Below are 21242 nucleotides of genomic sequence, written 5' to 3' on the forward strand. Positions count from 1 at the left end.
TTAGATATGATCAAATATTGTGATATTTGCTGCCATTTGTGATATTTTTCACAATATTGAATATCGAACAGCTGTTACGTCATCTTTAGCTTTTATTTTGAAAAGAAAATGCACACAGAGCATTCATGGCAGCCGAGGCAACGTGCGTCTATATTTGGGAGGTCTTTTCAGGTTAATTGGCCTGATGTAGCATGCAGCGCTTTAACATCCAGACATTGAGGATTTAGTTTCTAAGATACCAGCTCGCCAATTTGGCAATATTTGGGGTTGGAAGCAGAGAAAATGGCGGTCCAAGGGATTTGAATGAGGCTACATGTCGTCTTTGCAGACAGCAGGTGTTGGGAATGTAATAATAATATCGTCTATCGTCTATCGCAATATTTGGGTGGGACAATATCATGACATCAAAGGGGCTGATGCGTGCATTGTCCACATGTCAACCAAATACTGTGTGGACCTGTGCACCAACCAAAGTGATTGGCTGACTGAACTCTATTCAGGAGGCGGGTCTACAATGGAGCTGAAAGAAAGACAGAGTGGCCCTTGTGCACGTTGACCTCCGTGCAGCCTGTAGGGGTGTAATTCCATCTTTCTACATTAATCCCCTGACACCATGCTGACATATTTCTATTGCATTAAGTCAATCATTAATTACATAATAACAGAGCAAAAACCTTCTAGACTCTACCATTTGTTCAACAGTCACTCTGAAAGGAATCTGTCTTAAGGCGAGACACAACAGAAATGTTCACTGACTGCAGCTTCTATAGAGAGCAAAAAATGGAGCCAGACACACAAAAGGCTGAGTGTTGAGTGAGGAGCTCAGCAAGCAAAATAGTTGACTACATTTCGGTCTGTAAGTATTTGTACAATTAAACACTTTCGACTGTGTTGGCTCTATATTCAAGCAGGTGTGAAAGAACAGGAAAAAAAGGCAAGTTAAAAACATCTCAGATGAACCCTGGAATGCACAGACAACCACAAGTTGATGTCAAACAATTTTAATAACCGTCTTTAACTCATTAACAACAGCAGTGTTATTCTTAAAATGTTTACTCCATTACTAAGGTGCTGGAAATGTATTCAACAGTCACAGTTGAAGCCCAGGAAAGCACAGAGTGCCGTGGAGCCCAAGAACATGACCTTCAACAGAATGTACAGATAAAGTAGTCACAGTGTGGAGGAGAGGGAGGCTGAACACACTGCACTGGGCAATTAAGGCAACACGTCAAAAGGTAAAAGACAACCTTTTCTGTACAAGGAGAGTAAAAAATAAAAAAACAAGCACCAGGAAACACTTAACAGAGCCTCCTTGAACCCCAGAGGAACACATTAAAACGCTTCAAATAGCTGCTGTGCAGGACGAAGACACAGAGAAGTCATGGACGAGTTAAAGAGAAGGAAAAGTCTTTCAGTCAGAGATGTTTTTCATTTGTCTTAGTGTGTCTCTTTGTGGTTACGTCCCTCCAGATCTGGAACTGTTTTTTGTCACAGCTCCAGTTTTATCAGTCAAAGAATCCAAGAAAATGGCAACTTCTTTTTCTGTTTCCCTTCAGGTTTTGTTGCCAGTTGACTCTCATTTGGCGCAGAGACACCTGCTGGTGCTTTGGAGGAGGAGCAGCTTGGCAATCACAACAAAATCCTGCCTGTGTGATAAAATAATGTCCCTCAGAGTGCCTCAGCTGCGGTGAAACTGTCACAAAAACATCCTGTTTCAATGAAACTAGGTGTTAACTGTGTTAGTGTTGACACATGTCCAATAAATACTGGCAGGCTGCTGAGGAAAGCATAAAAAAACAAAAAGCAAAGCAACATTATTGAGTTAGATTAAAAAGCAAATATCCCAGAAACTGACACGATTAACCATAAATAGACTGAATAACCTCTGAAATGTGAAGGTGTCACGGTTCAGATGACTCAGCGTCTTCCACAGGAACAGTTCAAAGCGCAGGTTTATCCAATCCTGGCCCACGTCTCATAAATTTGCGAGATCATTTTTGCATAAAATCCATCATGAGAGGGCGATAAACATAATCTAAGTACCTGCCTCTCGATGACGGGCTGTATCACAGGTCACTTTACAGTGTCGGCCAGTTAAGCCTCTCCAGCGAGTCATACCTGGCAGTTCGGAGCAGCACTAAAACACCAGGAGGTCACTCGTTTAGCTCGACTCAGCACAGCCAGGCCTGCTGATTGGCTGATGGAGCTGCCCGCTTATCACTCTTTACTTCTTTGTTATGGTGATCTGGAGTCAGCGCTGCATCCAACTCGTAGGCTTTGAGTCAGCTTCAAGTCACAGGGGGGCGACACTGAGAACAACTTTAAATATTACATAATCTGTAAACGGTAACTACTAACAGTCCGTCGTACCAAGTCTGGTTCAGACAATTTAAACCGTTTGTTAACATACAGACAGAGAATGACATAAAAACAGCTGACGATGTGTTCAACAGTCGTATGGCATCAAGTCCATCATTTAAGAGTAAACATTGGTTGAGAGTCACTTCCTTTTTCCTGTCAGCCATACAACAGCCTTCCATCACCATGGTTACAAATATATATATACATTTACATCTTAAAAGAGAGTGGGTCTCCACTTCTCCTTCAGCTCCCTTTTCTCCTCGTGGTTGTGCAAGAATGATTATTCAGTCCTTTATCCTCAAGTGGTCACGTTTTGTCCTCGGAGGTGTCACACGGAGACGAAGACGTCCAGGTAGAGGCGGTCGTACGACTCCCTGAAGAAGAGGATGAGGACGAGGCTGAAGAGACAGGAGCCGGTGAGACACCAGTTCAACCAGGACAGCTCTGGATGGAGGGGACAGACAGAAACAGAGACATGTTTGAGTTACGACTGTAATAAACAGTCAGCGATGTACTTTTGGTCTCGGGTTTTACAATTATCAGACAGCAGTAGAGCTGAGTGATACAGCCTGAAAATGTTGCCATATTTTTAGGCTGTATCACAATACACAATATGATCTCGATATTTAGAGATCTCCTCTAAAACACTTCAATTATCACAATATTTATGACTGAATACCTCGATAACGATACTGCAACAATATTGTAGTGATGACTGTTGGTATTTTCACAAAATATGAACACAACAAGATTTCTGATCAATAATCATCAGTAATGTGGATATAATGACTAAGTGGGTAAAGTAGAACAGTCTGGTACGTTCAGAAAATGACGTCACTTCACTGTAATGAGCCTTTAAAACCAGGAGAAGTCAACACTTATGTCATATCACCATATAATGATACCTAAAACCTAAGACCTGACAGTGCCCCCATGAAACCAGGTCCATAAGCACATGGCTTTCCAGTTTGGTATGGAAGAACCATTTCTACCAACATGGAACTGGTTCTGATTCACTTTCACTTCCGCTCTGAGCATTTCAACCAACAATACATTGGTTAAGAACCCTAAAAGTTGGTTCCCAGCTGGAATAAAATCATAGCAGGTTTTCGTTGGCCTGAGGTGCGAACTGAAGTGGGCGTGTCATATTCTGCAGGTCGCTGATAGCACACATCCCTGATTACAGTAGTTCCACTCAAAACTGATGGAAACGTGATAGCACCCAGGTTCTCAGATTCCTGGCTGGAACCTGTTCAAGAGCTACTGTTGAAAATGTTCCAATAATCATTTTCCACTCTCTCTTCTTTTTAACGGCGCTGCAGCATCCACACAGGCCCGTCTCCTCCGACTGTGGTCTGAAGTAAACCATGAATGCTGTAGTGCTTAACACACACAACACAAGCCTTCTAATATGTATCTAAGATTTTATGTCCGTATTTTCCCTGTGGAATTGAACATGGTCTCGAATTTTGATATTTTTCAAAGTCAGAAATTCCAGTATCGTGACAACACTATCAAGAACCAGAGCTAATTTGGTGAAAAGGGTTTTGAATGTCCCCCACAGAGCTCTGACCTCAATCTCATCCAAAACCACTGGGATGAACAACCTCATCACCCAATGCTGCTGTGGCTGAATGGGAGCATATACCTCCAGCAAGGTTCAACCATTATGGGTGTTCAGGGGTGTGCTTACTGTTGTCCATTAACTGCACAACTAATTACAGTAGTGCAGAGGTGAGTATTAAATATAAAGATAACACATGTGTACAGAACATTGAGCTCCTGTGTGTAAACAGAATAAATTATTCAGGTGGGGGGGTTGAGTGTTCCTTCATAATAAAACATGAGTCATCTGTATATATATAGAGAGAGCATAAAACTAATGAGAGTTAGTATGAAGTGACACTGAATAAGTTATGAGTATCATATAGAATGAATGGATAATCAATGAATCAGGAATGCCTGACATACAGGAATAAGGGGAGCTGTCTTTGGTAACGATTGTGAATAATTCAGTGATATTGGCAGTGTTCCCCATTATCATTGACCTACACTTGAACCTAAACATGGTGCAGAATGAGGTGCTCTATTTTCTCTGCTCTGTTCAGGCTCCATTAACCACAGGAGAGGAGCTCTGGCTGTTTGCAATAATGCTGAATCTGGAGGGCAGATGGAAACTTGCAACTGTGCTGAACCGTCGGCATCTTAACTCATCACTACGCAGACAAATAAGCTCTTCTTCCTGCTCAGGCTTTCACCATGCAGCCTGCATGAACACGCAGTCACACCTTGTCAAGTCCGGACAAAACCAGAATCAATAAACTCCTTTCAAATGCATCAAGCAGCCCTTCACTGTGAAGTCGGCCATCGCAGCACAGACATGTTGGGGGGGGTTTCTCTGGACAGAGATGTTTAGCAGAGTCTGTGCAGCGCAGCGAGGGCCAACTTCTCAGCCAGGACTTAGGATGTGGTGGCAGCAGACAGCTGCTCGCGCCCTGATAACAAGCCAGACCAAATATAGAGAAATCAGGTCATAACACGCAGTGGAGCCCTGGGGGCCCTGCCAGCACAATGTCTCTCTACTCACACCGGGCACTTCGATTCCAATCAGCCAGCGTTTCATAACAACGTCATCCTGCTCCTCCGGTCAAGAGAGGACCTGATCAATGCTTGAAGAGACTGCACCACGCTGCCTTTTCTCTGGTAAATCATGAGTTTTGGCTGTAAGGCTCTAACCTGTGTGTGCTTCCATGAAGAGAAGAAGAGAGTGGGCTAAGAGGGTGGAAGCAAAGGATACATGGAGGCAAAAGGAAGATGGAGAAGAGGCTTGAGAGCAGAGGGGGAGATGAGGGATTGGGTGAGGCTGCTTGCAGCGAGGTGTCGAGACTCCCAAAGCAGCCTCATTAATCAGGAGCGTGTGAGCCGGACAGGAGGAGACCCGGCGTGGAGGCGGGTTAATGGAGTTGTGTTTATCTGACCTGCCGTCTTCTCCGTCCAACGCTGTCTCGCTTCCTCACATGTACGCCCGACAAACACTCGTCCATTTAAAGATAGTGATGCACAGCCTGTGTGTGTGTGTGTGTGCGTGTGTGTGTGTGCGTGTGTGTGTGTGCGTATGTGTGTTTCCGCCTGCAGCGTTGATGGAATGCTAATGGGAACCCGGTAATTGTATAATTCAATCAGGTGATGTGGTGAAAATGGACGAGCAGCTCAATTGCTCTCCTTTGATCTCTGAGGACAAGTCTGGAGCAAAGTTTGGAGGAAACAGTTAAAGTTTGTCTGAATGAGGGAGAGCTGAAGAGAAGGAGGAGGAGGAGGAGGAGCAGAGAGGATGAAGGCAGAAGATTAGAGCTAACAAGATAAAAGGAAGGCAGGAAGAAAGAAGTCACTGAGCTCGTCAGTTTGCTGGTTTGCTTTTAAGTTGATAGTTAGATTTTAATGGTGACTGGTGCATGTGACTCGAGTTGTGTTGTAAACTCCAGGTTGAGCACAAAGGTGACTACTGGTCTTCTAGCAGTTGAGAAGCTGAGACTAATAAAAATCATCATTTAAATAGTTTTCTTTCACTTTGTAAAAAAAGGTTGATTAATTGTTTTCATTTGTCTCGTCCTTGTGTTTATATTTGTTTTAATTAATTTAATGATTGGTCTTTTGTAATGATTGTTGAAGCACTTTGCATTAGTGAGTTGAGTTAAATGGCTAATAATTAAATTGTTGAAGAGGGAGACGGTGATGTTGGTGAATATTTTCTTCAGCAATTAGATCCAAATGGCTCATAGACTAGGATTTTCTTACTGAATTTCCTTCAGTCTCTTTTTCGTTCTTCTTTTCCCTTTATTTAAGCAAACTAACAATTTTCACTGCGACAGTACGCTCATATTCAGAGTTCATCAGCGTGAACATGGATAGTTCATCACATTAACAGTCTATTACTGTAGCTGCCATCGTCAGCACATCGGTGCTACAGATGAAGACAGAGACGTGAGCCGACAGGAGTCTTATGGCCTTAATCAGTCTTAATTGAGGTCAATGCAGCGTTAAAATGAACGAGGCTCAGTTCTCCTTTATGGCTGCGGTGTGTGTTTGAGGAGCGTGAGGTCACTCCTCAACATACATAGATGCACAAGATCATCAGTCACTACTTGATGACCAGCTCTTCATTATGATGCAGGTGGAAATATTTACTTTAGATCTACAGATCGTTGAACAGGCCTAAGGACTGTCAAGTCTGCCTGTGTGTGTGTGTGTGTGTGTGTGTGTGTGTCTGTGTTTGATAGTGTGTGATCTGAGTTCATGCGCCGCTGTTCATTTACTCTGTCAGTGTTGCTTCACTCATGATTTCAAAATGACACAAACAGCGAATGAAACAGGCTTTTATTCTCTCAGGGTTGACTGAACTCTACAAAGAGATGCTGTTTGTTTTATAAAACACCTCCACAGTCTTTACGGAGGGTTGAAAAAGTTCGGCAGAAAAGGCACTTTCACTTCAGATGAGGATGCAAAGTTTAGCAGAAAGAGGAAAAAAATCTTCTTGGGACTAAAGAACTGTGGCAATTATTTCTCTGTGCTGAATAATCCCTGCTTCCCTCCATGCAGGAGACTCTAACAGCTCACAGCTGAACGGAAACCCAACGCCACCCCTCCCCTCCCTCCTCATCTTCCTCCACCTCCTCTTCTTCTTCCACCACAAAACCTTTGAGGCTCTTTGCTCCACAATAACTCTCTGCTGCTTTGTATTCCGCCCGGTGCACTGTGCTAAATGACACAAACACACAGTAGATGAGATCGAAAGAGAGCAACAACAGCCGATATATGGGCCCCGGGCTTCATTCATGTTTCTGAGGCACATGGTTCAGAGACTCTGAGGATTTTTATAACACGACAACAAAGTCAAGAGGCCAGGTGGGGCTCACTGAACCAAGACCGGCCTCTCATGGATATTAAAATGGACAAGGAGGTAAATTCATAAACGCCTCTCCGCCTGCAGGGAACGGAGCCATAATTCAGAATGCATAACGAGGCAGCGGGCAGCCGAAAGGAAAACCCTAAAATGAACTGTAAACTGGAAATAGATGGAAATCTTTAAAGGCCATGGCTGCCAATTTTCAATGTGAGGGGGCAAAACGGAGTTTGAAAAGACGAGGCTCATGCAGAATTTATCAGTTTGGAAGTCTGCATATTATTTACCACATCCATTATTGGACTACAGAGAGGAAATTAGAGTAATGAGACGATCGACTACAATACTTCTGAGGGGAATTTACATAATAATAAAATTAATCTGTGCAGGCGTTTTTCCTCTTCAGGGGAACAGAACACAGCTGAAATCAGTGTTTAACAGAAGAGCTGGTGCAGAGAAGAGGTGGGTACAAATCTGAAAATGTGAGTCCCATCACAGTGGACGGTCAAACAATGTTTAAATTAGAGCTGGTATACAGCCACTGACTTCCTGAATCCATTCAATTCTGTCAGTAAGGATGACTTCAGTTACAATACCAATGTTTATTGGATACTGAGAGAACTAATGCTGTAAATTGTACGAGGGACGCTCTGACCCCCTCTGAAATATTCACGTTTAATAGTTTCAGAGATTCTTGGTTAAAGGTGCAATATGTACGAACTGGCCACCCGTCAAATTCATACTCAAAACAAACAGGAGGATGCATATCACCAGGGTTACCGCTAACTGCTGCGAACTGTCACTGGAAGCTCGGAGCACCAGGGGAGTGATGGTGTTTACACCGCTTTCACAGGAGCTTTGCTTTGCTAACTAGTTAGCATGCTAACTTCAGCAGATATCCCGGCAACACAATACTGTAGATAGACATCACAACTTCAACAGTTATTTTTGCATTGTCTGTTGATAATCATTGTTCATTTTTTAATGGTTTCTACTAGAATTCTAGAAATTTCTACTAGAATTCTAGAAATCTGGCTGTGAGCATTAAGATTTTAAGTTTATGTGGTGCGTTCAAGTTCAAACTGTTTTGATGTGAAGCTCCAGAAATGTTTTGTGGAATTCAAAACTTCACCCGAGTTTCCATCAGCATGGGGGGAGGAGATAATAACAGAACTTTCATTTCTGGTTGAACTTATCTTTAGAGTCTGATACATCTTATTCCTCTGTTACTGTGCTCCATTGTTGTCCAGAAACTATTAAAAACTCATTAGTAAGCTATGCCGATTAAAAACTTAAGTGCCCAGCTGTTGAAAACTGCTGAGTCTTTTAAAAAAATGAATCTGGAGGATTGTTATCCATTTTTCAAAGTTTTCATCCTCAGTAGGCATGAATGTGCTTGAAACTGACATCCAAAGATAGGATGGGGAAGTAAGAAAGTGTCGAGAGACAGACACATTGTTGGTTTTGGTCTTTTCACAGGATTTGCTGACTTTAAGAAAAAACAGATTAACGTCTGATTTATCCTTAAATACATTTCACTTTTATGAAAACCAAACGCTGACACTGAACACCTTACAGTCTTCAACAACCTGGTACCTACACACATTGTGCAACTACATGATCGATGGCAATCTAGCACTCTGCAAGGTCACATTACAACGCCTGCACGCCTGCAGCAGTGAGAACTTCCTGACAAGAACGCATCGATGCATCACACTCCATCACACGACTTCAGGGTGGGAAGTGAAGAAAAGAGCAGCAAAAGCCTCCATCATCTCAGCTTGATCTTCTCTGCGGCTGTCGTAGGCAAGTTGTCAGGATCCATCTGAGCACATCAGACGCTTTCAACCCCCCCACACACACACACAAGAATACACACACACGTGTCGGCATCTGCACTCAATAACAAGCACATACGGTCACATCCACGGAGGAGCAGCAACACACAAAGTGCACAGCTACACATGAACACATACACACACCTTTCCACCAAGCAGTCAATCATTCAGCACAGTGGAGACGAGAGTGGAGCAGAGGCTACATCATGTATTTTTCATGAGTCTGACTCTTGTGTGAAGTGTGTCCGTGTGTTTTTGTGTTTTTGTGTGATGGCCTGCAGTTGCTCTTTCTACCCACAGCTCTGTCTGTCCACACCTGGTACGTTGCTGTCTCATCTATGATTTATCACCATGCTGACCTGTTACCGCTTCAGACAATTCAAAATACATTACTTGGCATCCAGATCACAATTTTCAAACAGCTTAATTTTTGTTGCCGTCCATTCGACATCCCTCCAGCTTCATTCTCTACTCTTCAAACTCCACCTCCAAACCTGCAGTTGTCCGAATGAAAAACTCTGAGCCAGGTCTCTGTGAGCAGCAGAGTTTTTGTCTATAATTACTCATTCAACTTATTTCATCATTTTTCTTAAATCAAGCGTCATATTTTTTTTAGTGCAGCAATTGAAAACAACAACGGCAGCTCCTCAAGAGGTTAGCATAGCTGCTATAGTATCAGTTCTATCAGAACTGGAGAGATATTTAACTGATAAGAGTTTGATTAACCACCTGGTTGATCTAATTGGTTGAAATTAACCTGTGATAGACGCTGATAGATACATAGTTCGTCCAACCACCTGCAAAGTATTTTTTTACCGTGCTTGCCCTTTTCTACAAAGTGTTTAGCAGCACCATTCCAGATGGTTCCATCTAACAAACCATATTGCATGTCAGGATAGCAGTCTGCCTTGAGTCTATAGGCCCTGGCCTATAATCAAAGGCTGCCTGTTGCGTTTCCTCAGTTCTCCTGTATCTTGGCCAAAAAGCTGCACTTAAACACAAAAACTACAGCCAACGGTCAATAAGCTTGTACATTCTGCCACTGAATGAAAGGAAATACCTCTCTGCCGACATACAAACAGTTGTTATGATCAACAGTGAGGCCAGCTAAGTACAAAATGCCTGTGTGTTGGTTACTTTTTCTTCTTTACAAGACAGGTTGTCAGGAAACGATCAAAAGAAAATCTTCCCATATGTTGTCCGAGTATGTGGGTATGTGTCAGAGAAATGTTTGGGGCCACTGGGCTCAGAGGCCCCGGCTGTTCAGGTCAAACAGAATCACATCCACCTGCACCGGCAAGACAACCTAGAAGGCAGGATCAGGATACAGTTGTCAGGCAGCAGCTGTCAGCAGCCTCGTAGCAATCAGAGGGACTTGGCAGAGGAGGAGGATGAAGCCCATGAATATTTATGAAGGTCTGAAAACATATCTCTTATTTACTCTAACAAACAGGGTAGAAGGAGTTTGTGTCAGGGATGGAGCCATCACTCCAGCTGATTGGTGCTGTGATGTAGCCAAACTTACAGGGAAGGTTAATGAAACCAAACACAGGTGGACAAACCTCACAGTGAGGCCAGACCCATGAACCAAAGCACGATCCCGAGTACACACCAACTCACATGCATGTACACAACACAGCACCAACACGCAGGTGCTCACATGGATGACTGAGGTAGGTTTACTTTGGATGTTGCTTTTTCCTCTTACAGAGAGAACGCAGCAGAGAGGCCGAAGAGGAGGCGTCCTCTCTCCTGTGGAGCTAAATTATTATATCAAACTCTGCCAGGCAGCCGACACAAAGATAAATCAGAAGCTTCACTGCAATAGAAAGTTTTCCTTTCTTTGTGCTGAATGTGTCAGTCGCATCGTAACCTAATTTTCCCACTGTCCGCCTTTCATCAGCAGCATTTGCAGGGCTTGAAATGGATTTCTGAAAACAATGGAGCCTGTGGCTTTTGGGAAGAGGGAGAAACCTGCAGGAGCGCAGAAAACTTCTGGAGTAAAAACTTTAAGGGATAAAATTATCTTTTTAAATATTTAATTGGCGTTACCATGACCTATTGACACGAAATAAACACTAGTGGAAACAGTTCAAATGTATGGATAAATACATGCGGATCAATATACTGAATCAATGAACAACAAAACACTATACTCAGTGCACAGTGAAACCACTGATGACCATCTTTAAGATGTGCCTTCATTTAGAATTTCCCATGGCGGGTCTGTGTCACCGTGTGAGGTAGCATTAAGGGCAGACAGCCAAAAAAAAGACGATGAGGATATTAACTCTCTTTGAAATAAAAGAGCAGTGTGGAGATATTTTGGATTTGGGAGAAAAGATGGGTCAGCAGACAAGCTCATGCCACATTCAGTGACAAAACACTTAGGAAACTTGATGAACCTGTTTGGGCATCTGAGTTGGCTGTCCACTCACTTGTTGCCGTCACTATGGTGATATTAGCTGCTCTGTTTCAACAATGATGGGCTTAAATTTAACTGTGGTGTTGTTTTGGGAGATAAAGTGACTTAAACCATCAGTGAATAAGAGAAAGTTGAAATAATGTATACAATTTGTTAAGAAGAGGAGGAAAAGTCCTTGAATTGTGACTTCAGCAAATATATGGTTGTCCAAAGAATCAATATAACATCTATCGTGATTTAACTTGTGATTTACACCTCTAATATTTTGTACAACAGGTATTTCAACACATATGTACCTCTTTTGTATACATACAGTAGTTTTGTCTTACCTGTGCAGTAAAAGGTGAGGAAGAAGAGGAGCAAGCCAGTGACCAGGTTCCCCAGGAAAGTTACCACTCCACAGGTGATGCCTTCAGGGACAGGGTACACTGTCTCGATGAGTAGCTCGAAGAATATTGGCACGCTGCTGTTGATGAAAATTCCCACCAGGATGCAGGAAGTGTACAGGATGGCTGTGAAAGGGGGAAATAAAAAGCAGGACTAAGACGGATTTAAGAAGAAGCCTAATCCTGAAGCAGCATTTCAATTAGAAGCCACTCTTTCAGGCTGGAAAAACTACTGTCAGTTTGAGACCAAAACATCTCCACCCAGCCTCCACCTGTCTGCAGTGTCACATGTTGCATTTGTCAGGTTTTGTTTCTGGCCTACCTTCTTTGTTTACATCACATTCATGTTTTAATGTTAACAATCTGACCAAACATTCCATGTGACCTGACTTGAGATGACTCAAATCATCACTTCTCTGTGTTTACTTTATGTTTGAATATGTGATTTATTTCCATGGCTGGTTATAGAAATAATTTGAAATCTGTACTCATTTGCAGTTTAAGAGCCTCGATCTGCTGTCAACTGAGATATTCAACAGTTAGACAGATGGAAAAGGTTGATGTTGTAGCCTGTCCATCAGTGTTTTACTGTTCAAAAGGGATGAGGAGGGAATATCTTTGATTGACAAGAAATTAGGAGATAAATAAACTTTAAAAAAGTTATTTGGTTTTTGTTTTATTATATTTTTCTCATCAATAATCATAATACCAATTGAATTTACTGTCATACTTTTTGAACAGGTTTTATAAATTGAGCAATAATATCATTAGCAAGACCTTTGTACCTTTGGTACTTAGTTATTGATACTCCAGGCTGTGGACAGTCCTACCAGTCCTACTTATAGAACTCCATTAGGAAGGAGTTTCGATGGCACGGTGACAGCATTTCAGTCTCTTTTCTGTTCAATTGCTTTTTTGTTTACTTGCACTCACAGCATTATGATGCAACTCATTTCATGGATTCTACAATATATTAAAAACAAATTTATGACTCTTGCCAAAATGTGCAATGTCCCCAAAGTAAACAGCTTGTCTCATTTGCTTCTCAGGCATGACGAATATTACATTCTTGTCCACACTGGCTGCTGCTGGTTTCATTTGGGTGCAAGTGCCTCTTGGTTATATTGGGGAAAAAAATAAGAACAATTCTGGATGGTAAATTTTCAATTTAAAATCATGATGTGCTGACTGGCTCAATCTATTTCACACAATGAACGTCTATCGCAGAGGTTTGTGTAATACAGGCTTATTGCTACAACATATAGCATTAGATGGTCAACTGTGTGTGTGTGTGCGCGCGCGCGTGTGTGTTCATGTCCGTGGTCTGGTCTCAGCTGCTGATCTCAGCTTTGGCTGGGACCTAAATGTGTGAATGTGTATTAGATTGGATGTGCGGCCAGATTAAGCCATCACCTCTGGAGCATCACGGGACCCTCCATCTCCCTTATCACAGCAGATTGGTCCAAATGAGCTCCCCATTAGCCTGCACGTCCCTTTAATCACAGCGCCTCTGAGGGCCCTCGCGTGTCTGCCTGCCCGGCTGCCTGTGACAGGGAACCCACGAGCCACTCTCTCATGCAGCCATCAAAGGCGACCTTCTCCCCTGCTCGTCTTTATTCATCCCTAATGAAGCACTGATATCAAATACTTAAGACCGCTTGAACCACTGCACTTCTGCCCCCTCGTGTTACTGAATTAGGCTATCTGGCAGCAATATCCCAGAAGGAAGAAGGAGACTTCTTGAAGGAAAGAAACACGTGAGGGGCACAGCAGTGGAGGAAGGTGGCCTGAGAAGGTCTATAAAGCAATCAATCTCTGAGTTATGTCCTTAACGCATCTCAATAAGGACTCAAGGAAGTGCATCATTAAAAGAAAACATTTATCTTGGATCGTGACCTCTCCAATATGGCGGCCGTGCAGACACATAACTACAAAATACAGTGGCCAATAAGGTGGGGAAAACTGTTGATCCAAGCAACTTCGCACTTGGCAGTTGTGTTGCTGAGGACCAGGAAAGTGCAGTGCTGACATGTTTAATAAACGAGCGAGGAGCTAGCCGCTCAGCTCGCAGTGCAGTTTGATACAAACACCATCACATCACGGCGGGGCGGGGCTTCAGGGCTCTGACTGGCTGAGCAGGACAAAGGGACACGCCCCCACTCAGTTAAACTTTCCAAGACAGATGAACAAGCACACACAGGACAAAAACACAGACGGCAGTTAAACTAGCAGGAGAGCAGATATGTTTGATTGGCATCACAGTGGACCAATGGAGGTGAGGTGGGCATGGAATTTAGAAAATGATGATCAAATAGTTGGATAAAATATTGAAAAATTTATGAGACAAATGTTTATTTAGTTTTGAGTAAATCAATGGTTATATAATGAATATATAAAGAAATATATTTAGAATATTCGTAAAATAATCATTAAGAGTCGTTAGATAAATCAATAAAGGCCTTGTTATAATCAAAGACAAGATATTCATGCATTTAGGGCTGAAACTAACAATTATTTTCCTTATTGATTCATCTGCAGATTGTTTCCTTGATTAATTGTTTATAAGATGTCAGAAATTAATGAAATATATACATCACAGTTTCCTAAAGCTCAAGGTGATTTCATATAATCTCTTATATAAAAGAAAACTGCATATGGAGCCAGAGTGTGCAACACTTATTTCACTTTCTAGTGTGCTGTCAGTGATCTGCACCTCATTAAAGCCCTTGGTGTGCGTTAAATCTCTGTGATGTATAATCTCTTGTCCTCAACCCAAAGTGTCCAGCAAACCTTACACGAGTTTTGGGATGGATAGTCAAGTGCTGTCATGTTTAGCTGCCATCAAGAAGTCAGAATAATCAGAATTGCTGAATTGGCGAAACTTTATTGCACACCATAATTGAAAAACACTTAGGCGTGCAACATAAATGGTAATTGTGCTTTATGGGAAGGACCAGCTGAACCTACATCATTATCTATGTCTTTATCTTTATAGAAATTGCATTTTTATTTTAAATGTGATGAATAAAGCCATAAAATAGTACATCTGATGGATCTGTGTACCTTGTTTTATTCAAAGTGTTTATTAAAGAAAAAAGAAGCAGTAATCCAAAACAGGGTGTGTCTTATATTTGGGCCAACATGTTATTTGGTAATAACTTTTTCTGTGCCTTGCTGCTTTGAATAATGTAAAGTTAATTAGTCTAACAGACCCCACTGAAAACTGCCACGCCAATGATTTTAAAGTTTTCATTTTTTAAAGATTGATCGCTGCAGATGACTCTGTGTGTACCACCGACCGCCCCACAGAGGGCCGATGAGGTGTTTTGGCAGTTTGTGTTGCAGTATCACACCGCCCTCTGGTATGATATGCCAGGTGGATGAACAGGGTTGCAGCCTGGCTGCTGCAGACTGCCAGTGTCTGGGATGAGAGGACGTGAGATAGAGAGAGCAGTGCCAGGGCCTGGGGAATGATGATGGATGATGATGGCTGGAATCAGTGGCTTTGAACGACATGCTGGTATGCTTATTGGTTTGGCTTGAGAAAAGGCAGCCGAGTCCAGTTCAATGTCCCTAATGGGTTTATCACTGACGTCTGCAAATGGATTGGTTCTGCTGAATATGTACCAAAGTAAGTATTTACAAAGTGAGAGGTTCTTAAAATTGTTTGGCCCTGTATCCTGTGCTCTTGACGTGAAGCAGTGACTCTGACTGACTTTAAGCTTTCTGGGTGTTTGAGGGTGTTTACATCCAGACTGGGTGAACAATGTATGCAACCTTTAATACATAATATTATATCATAACATATTTACATGACCTAGACCAAGCTGATCATGTGTTTCATTTGTGGAGAACCTGATTGAGGGCAAAATGGCTCCAAAACAGGCGATGAGTGCAGCTGGCTGCAGTATGTGCCTCACAGAGGATCATCAAGGTAGACAACAGGTGTCTGCTGATGTCTGTTACACAATTTTTACACCAAAATTGGCGTGTATATGCAGGTTAATAATCGACAATTAACTCCTTTCACATTGCCAGTGGACGAGTCTGCCATTCTGATTTTTTTTTTAAAGTCTGAATCAATAATATTCTAAATTAGATACATCGCTGTTTCCAGAGCTGATTACAGAAGTTGCTGAGGAGTGAGACATCTAACGGACTGAACGATGCTGCTTGACAGAGATGGATGGAAAGATATAAAGAAGCCAGCAGCCTTAACTTCAACACACGTCACAGCATTGCGCCTGAAAAAGAGAGTAAATCAGTGCGTTCACCCGGGTGTTCACACACATCACAGCCAAGCTGGCGACAATTAATACCCTTGACTACTGCAGGGTTAACTGACCCGGGAGTAAATCATGGTCATTTACATTCACATTGCACACATTAAGGGTGTGGACCTTTTGACTACTTGTGACAGACTCAAAAGACACAAACAATGTCTTTAAAGCTCAGTTTTCAGTGATTTATGGAGTTAGCTTTACTTGCTAAAGTAATCACTAACTACTGCCAACTATGGCTGTTGTTGGCTTGTTAAATTAACCCTGTGGCTAGCAGTCCTATAAGCCAGCTCTCCCTGGTCCTCCTGTGCTAGTGATGTAAACACCAACACTTCCCTGGTACTCTGAGCTCAGCCCTCAGGGGTGAGCTAAGCTAACAGGACTGCTAGCTGTACCTCCAAGACGTAACATTAAAAATCTGGATACAGCTTTAGAGGCGGAGCCCTATACCTATGAAAGCTGCTCAGCGGTGCATGAAGCCAAAAAGGCTCGACTTCCCGGGCATGAAAATACCCAGATCTACCGTGTGGTGTGGCCCACAGCGCATGCGCACTAGAGACATCTGCTGACTGAGCTGGCTAACTTCCGGTTCAGCACCCAGCTAACTTGGATGAAGATAAAAATGATTTGATCGTCAGCTTTTCTTTCCAAATTTAATTCAAGCTAAAACAAACAGAAAACACGCCTGTGGACTGGTCTTCTACAAATCCATAGAACACTTCAGACTGTCCTGTTGCTGAAAGCTGAAAAAGAGCCCTGACCTGCCTATTGAATCAATTTTGGCTCTGGTCTGTATCAGAGTCTCCCTGCTGCTCTGCATATATGTACACAATGTCACCTTGACAGTGATGCTGCTTTGGACCCACCTGCTGTGGCCGGGAGGTGAGTGACTCTACTCAGACAGGTTAGTGTGAACCAGGTAGAGGACAGTGAGGCTCCTGCCAGCATCAGCACCAGGATCAGCTTCAGCATCCCCCGAATAGAGTCTGCAAACCTGGAGGTGAGTGGGTGTGGGGGGGGTTTGGTGGGTTGAGAAAGGAGGAATAACAATTAATAAAGAATCAAAGAGGCATAGCACAACAAATTCATGATAGTGAATACACCAGGACAAAGGGCAAACAAGTTTACTGAAGGGAGTAAAGACAGATGCCTCAGAAACAAGACGCATCCTTCATAAACACAATGAGCAGCTACGCAATTTCTAAATGTCTTCTCCCTCTGTGACTTGTGTCATAATCTATTACTGGAGACATGCATTGTTTCAGAGAAGGGCTAGATCATTTCCTTCTCCCACTTGTTTCTGAGTGCATCACTTGTACTTGTCATTACATAAGCAGACACCATTCCAAGGGTTGATTCAATTTGTCTCAGCAGCTAAGCACGCAGACTTGAGATGCGCTTTGTATTATAGCGTGGAAGACAAGTCATTGGGCCATTCCCAAACTCTCTAGGGCTCTGTGGTTTCCCTTTGTAGCCCTTTCTAAACCCTCATAGTTCATTAACTCCTCTCTGCTCCTCTGGGTGTGCATATGTATGCTTGTGAAAGATTAGATGAAGCTACAGAAGCTGGTAGCAAAGACAGACACTAATTACTTTTGTTTTGTTGCTCACAGACACGTTGCTTGAGAAAAAAAGGTCTGAACTTGACAATTAACTTAATGCAAAAATAAAACGAAGAGTTGAAAATGGCTGATTAGTTCAGCTAGGTTGTGAAGTTCTGTTGGCATGCTGAGGGCCAGGGGATGAGGGAAATCATCCTTTGGATGGATAATGAGAACTTCTCAGCTAAGAACGTTCCGCAGTGACATTTATACATGACATCAATGTCTCCTGGGGTTTCACGAGCTGTCATTCACAGCCTCACACACACATTCACTCCGTGTTCACAGGATATCAGATACATGCAGAGTTCCTCTGGACTCCTGATCACTGTGAGAGTTTAGATCAGGGGGTATGGGAAACATGGAATAACACAAATTACATTTGTTGGTCTTTTCTGATAAACTGATCTGAAGCCGTCAGATTTTTGTTTACAAGAATGAGATGGCTGCATTGCAAAAGGCAGTCTAGTCCATGGGCCAAGCCTTTGCTGCTACAGAGATGTCTGGTTTCCCTGCCCACAGCTACACCCCTCAAATCTGCATCACCCATCTGCCACTGACTGGCTTGCATCCACAACCCTTCAGTCACCCCTGGAGCCAGAGAGGGATGAAATCCTTGGCCTGAGTCAAGCACTCATCTCATTGCGGAGAGGATCACAGGCAACTCCTACGTATCAATTCCAATCTGATCCTCTGGGCAGAAACAGCATAAGTAGCTTATTTCCTATACTAACTCTGATGGTCCCTGATGGTACATGATAAAGAGCTTGGTCACTGACTGGCAAGATAAGTCAGGTGTGATACAATTTGAATTTCGAGAAAAAACACAACCCCTCCATAAGCTAATGGCACAACACAGGAGGGCCAACTCCTCAGGTCAAGACATCTGAAGGAGAAAAATCATTCCTTTGAGGACAACAATGTAAACATCTTGTCCAGAGAAGACAGATGGTTTGAAGGGGAGTAAAAGAATCCATCTATGTCAAACTCGAACGACCATCTTAGAACAGAGGAGGTGGCCTAAGACATTACTTATCACCCACCTACAACGCTGTACTGAGTTCTCTCCCCAGACAGGTAACATCCATTCACACCTGGGCTCACCTAGCCCTACTTCAAGAAACTGAAACAAGTCCAGTTGCCTACGATCCAGCACTTAGAATTTGAATTACATTAATGGAACAGAGCAGAGATTGGGTTTTAGAAACCAATGGCTTACAGTCAACAAATACCACTATAAATATCCTGTCATCGGAAGTCTTATATTTTTAAAGGGTACGGCCAGCGATAATTTGTGTTTCTTTAACTGTCAACAAGTAAAGCCTAGCGTAGTCACAGCCTGACAAACAGCATCGTATTCCTCCATTGTTGTCCAATAACAATTAAAAACATATCTGTGAGCCACACTGTTGCACTGGGTAAAAAGCAATTACCAGGAATGTGGCAACAGTCGTCTATGCTGGGTCAATCCCACATGAACAGTCCTGATGCCGCAAATATTCATTAAAGCACCAAATGCATATTAATACAAAACTTACCCACCATTTGTGTTATTGACATTTGTCTGTCAACTACTCGATCCTGATGTTACTGCACCTTTTGGAAAAATGCTACCACATGTCGCCATTTGTTAAAGATTTATGTCCTTGGTAAAATCGGCTCGCCACAAACAGGGTCAGGATGTTGGAAATTATAAAAGGTCCCAGATTTTATTATTTTGGGTGTCTCCTAGAAAAATATTAAATGCATCAATGTTTACAAAACACACGCTGCAACACGTCTATTCACCCTCTGTCTGAAGGCTCCAATTTACTGCCTGTCTCTTTAAGGCCTTCTCTGTTTGGTCAGCTCTCTCAGAGCTGAGCGGATACTGCCCACCATGTTTCTGCATCAGCTCTACCGGCTGTGCTGGAGGCGTGGCTGAAGGCAGTGACTGTATAGTTGTGACATCACATCCTCAGGGAAGTCCTGTTCATTTACTGGCACAGTTTCTGAATACAGGCTGTGAGCATTTCTCAGCGTTGGACTGTTGTGATTATTTCACAGTATTTATATAAACTAGACCTGCTTTATGATCAAAGAGATGTGAAATTTTCACATTTACAATACTTTGTTGGTTTTGGTGTTTATTATAGGATTTGCTGACAATAAGAAAAAAAAAACCACAATAATACTGAACAAGAAACCAGTTGACTCAAAAGGTGTGCACGTCTCCGGTAATGTAATTCAAAGCTCTGTTACGCTACTCAATGAGTAAAGAGGGTCATGTCATCTCATGAGGTAAAGTCAGAATTAAAAGCCTATCTTTTCCACTGCTCTAACAGGATTTATTGGCCATAAAGATAGCATCATTTAAGTCATGTAGAATCGGATTCCATTTTCTGCTTTCCCCGTGCCTGCCTGCCTGCCTGCCTGCAGGGAATGATGAAATATCACAATCAGTGTGATATTTTCAATTGGGCCTACCCTGTCTGTTTTTCGCGAGCGACATGCAGTAAATAAGCCAACAGACGTAGACAGGATAATATGATGATCAGCATGCAATCACAGATTGTCTCCATTCGCAGGCAAAACAAATTAGGCTGTGGCTGATACTCATTTGTGTTTGCTCTATCTCATCTCATTAACCTGGAGTATTGTCTGTCAGACCTTTGTGATTTGGAGGGGAATAACCTGGTTCTGTTTTCTGCCACCTCCTCCTCATTCACTCCCACTCCCCCTCTTTTCCCGGGGCTTGTAATGGAAAGATAACGAGGGACGCTTGTTAGTTATTCTTTCCACCCTCCTCAATCTGTAAAAAAAAAAAAAAAGTGCACAGTGTGCTGCTGTCATCCAGTCAGCTTCAGTCTGAGCCACACAATTAGACAGCTGCCAAACTGTTTGTCAAATGTTTCCATGACGGTTGCCTCACCTTGGAGCATCCAATACTAACTGAACATGCTGCATTTCCCTGCCATTAGACTAGGCGATGAAATGTTTGTAAGCAGCCAGTGTTTTCTGGCAAAGGGTAGTGTTAATCCCCCAAGAAATGTAGCTTTGCAGGAGTATAAGCCACTTAGAACGTGAAACTGCAGCACCTGCAGCACAAAATGCTTTTACAGAGGGCCATTTTCTGGCCCCTGAGGCAAACTGTGCTCAGCATTGGCACTGTATTGTGCTAGCTGGAGGGAGAGGGACGTTAACATCTTAAGGGCTGCTAGTGGGTAGGACAATGTTTGGTCTGTGCTCAGTTCATTACCAAGCTTTCCTGGGACTGTAACTAATGATGCCATACTGCAGCAAGTTGATGAAGAAGGAAGGAAAACAGCAGAGAGGGGCAGCATTTAGTTTTAAGGGCTAATAGAGAGGAAGAAGCGAAGATCCTGTTACATTTCTTCTGCTGTTGTAAACATTCCTCTAATCAAAGGATCTCAGTCGGATCGCATCCAGGGGCTCATCTCCCAACGGAGGC

The 21242-nt window shown here is 42.8% G+C and overlaps 1 protein-coding gene across 1 annotated transcript in view; it reads right to left on the reverse strand.

Moving 5' to 3' along the window:
* Positions 1-985: 985 nt before the first annotated feature.
* The window catches only part of slc49a4 (solute carrier family 49 member 4), a 61851-nt gene continuing 41594 nt past the window's right edge, over positions 986-21242 (reverse strand). Inside the window, exons 7-9 of the mRNA XM_073473278.1 lie at positions 17057-17184; positions 11854-12036; positions 986-2805 (exon numbers count right to left, since the gene is read on the reverse strand). Coding sequence (XP_073329379.1) covers positions 2690-2805; positions 11854-12036; positions 17057-17184 — 427 coding nt within the window. The 3' untranslated portion in view covers positions 986-2689. The remainder of the gene's footprint in view (positions 2806-11853; positions 12037-17056; positions 17185-21242) is intronic.

Source organism: Pagrus major, chromosome 9 (genome assembly GCF_040436345.1).
Source record: "Pagrus major chromosome 9, Pma_NU_1.0".
Lineage (NCBI taxonomy): Eukaryota > Metazoa > Chordata > Actinopteri > Spariformes > Sparidae > Pagrus > Pagrus major.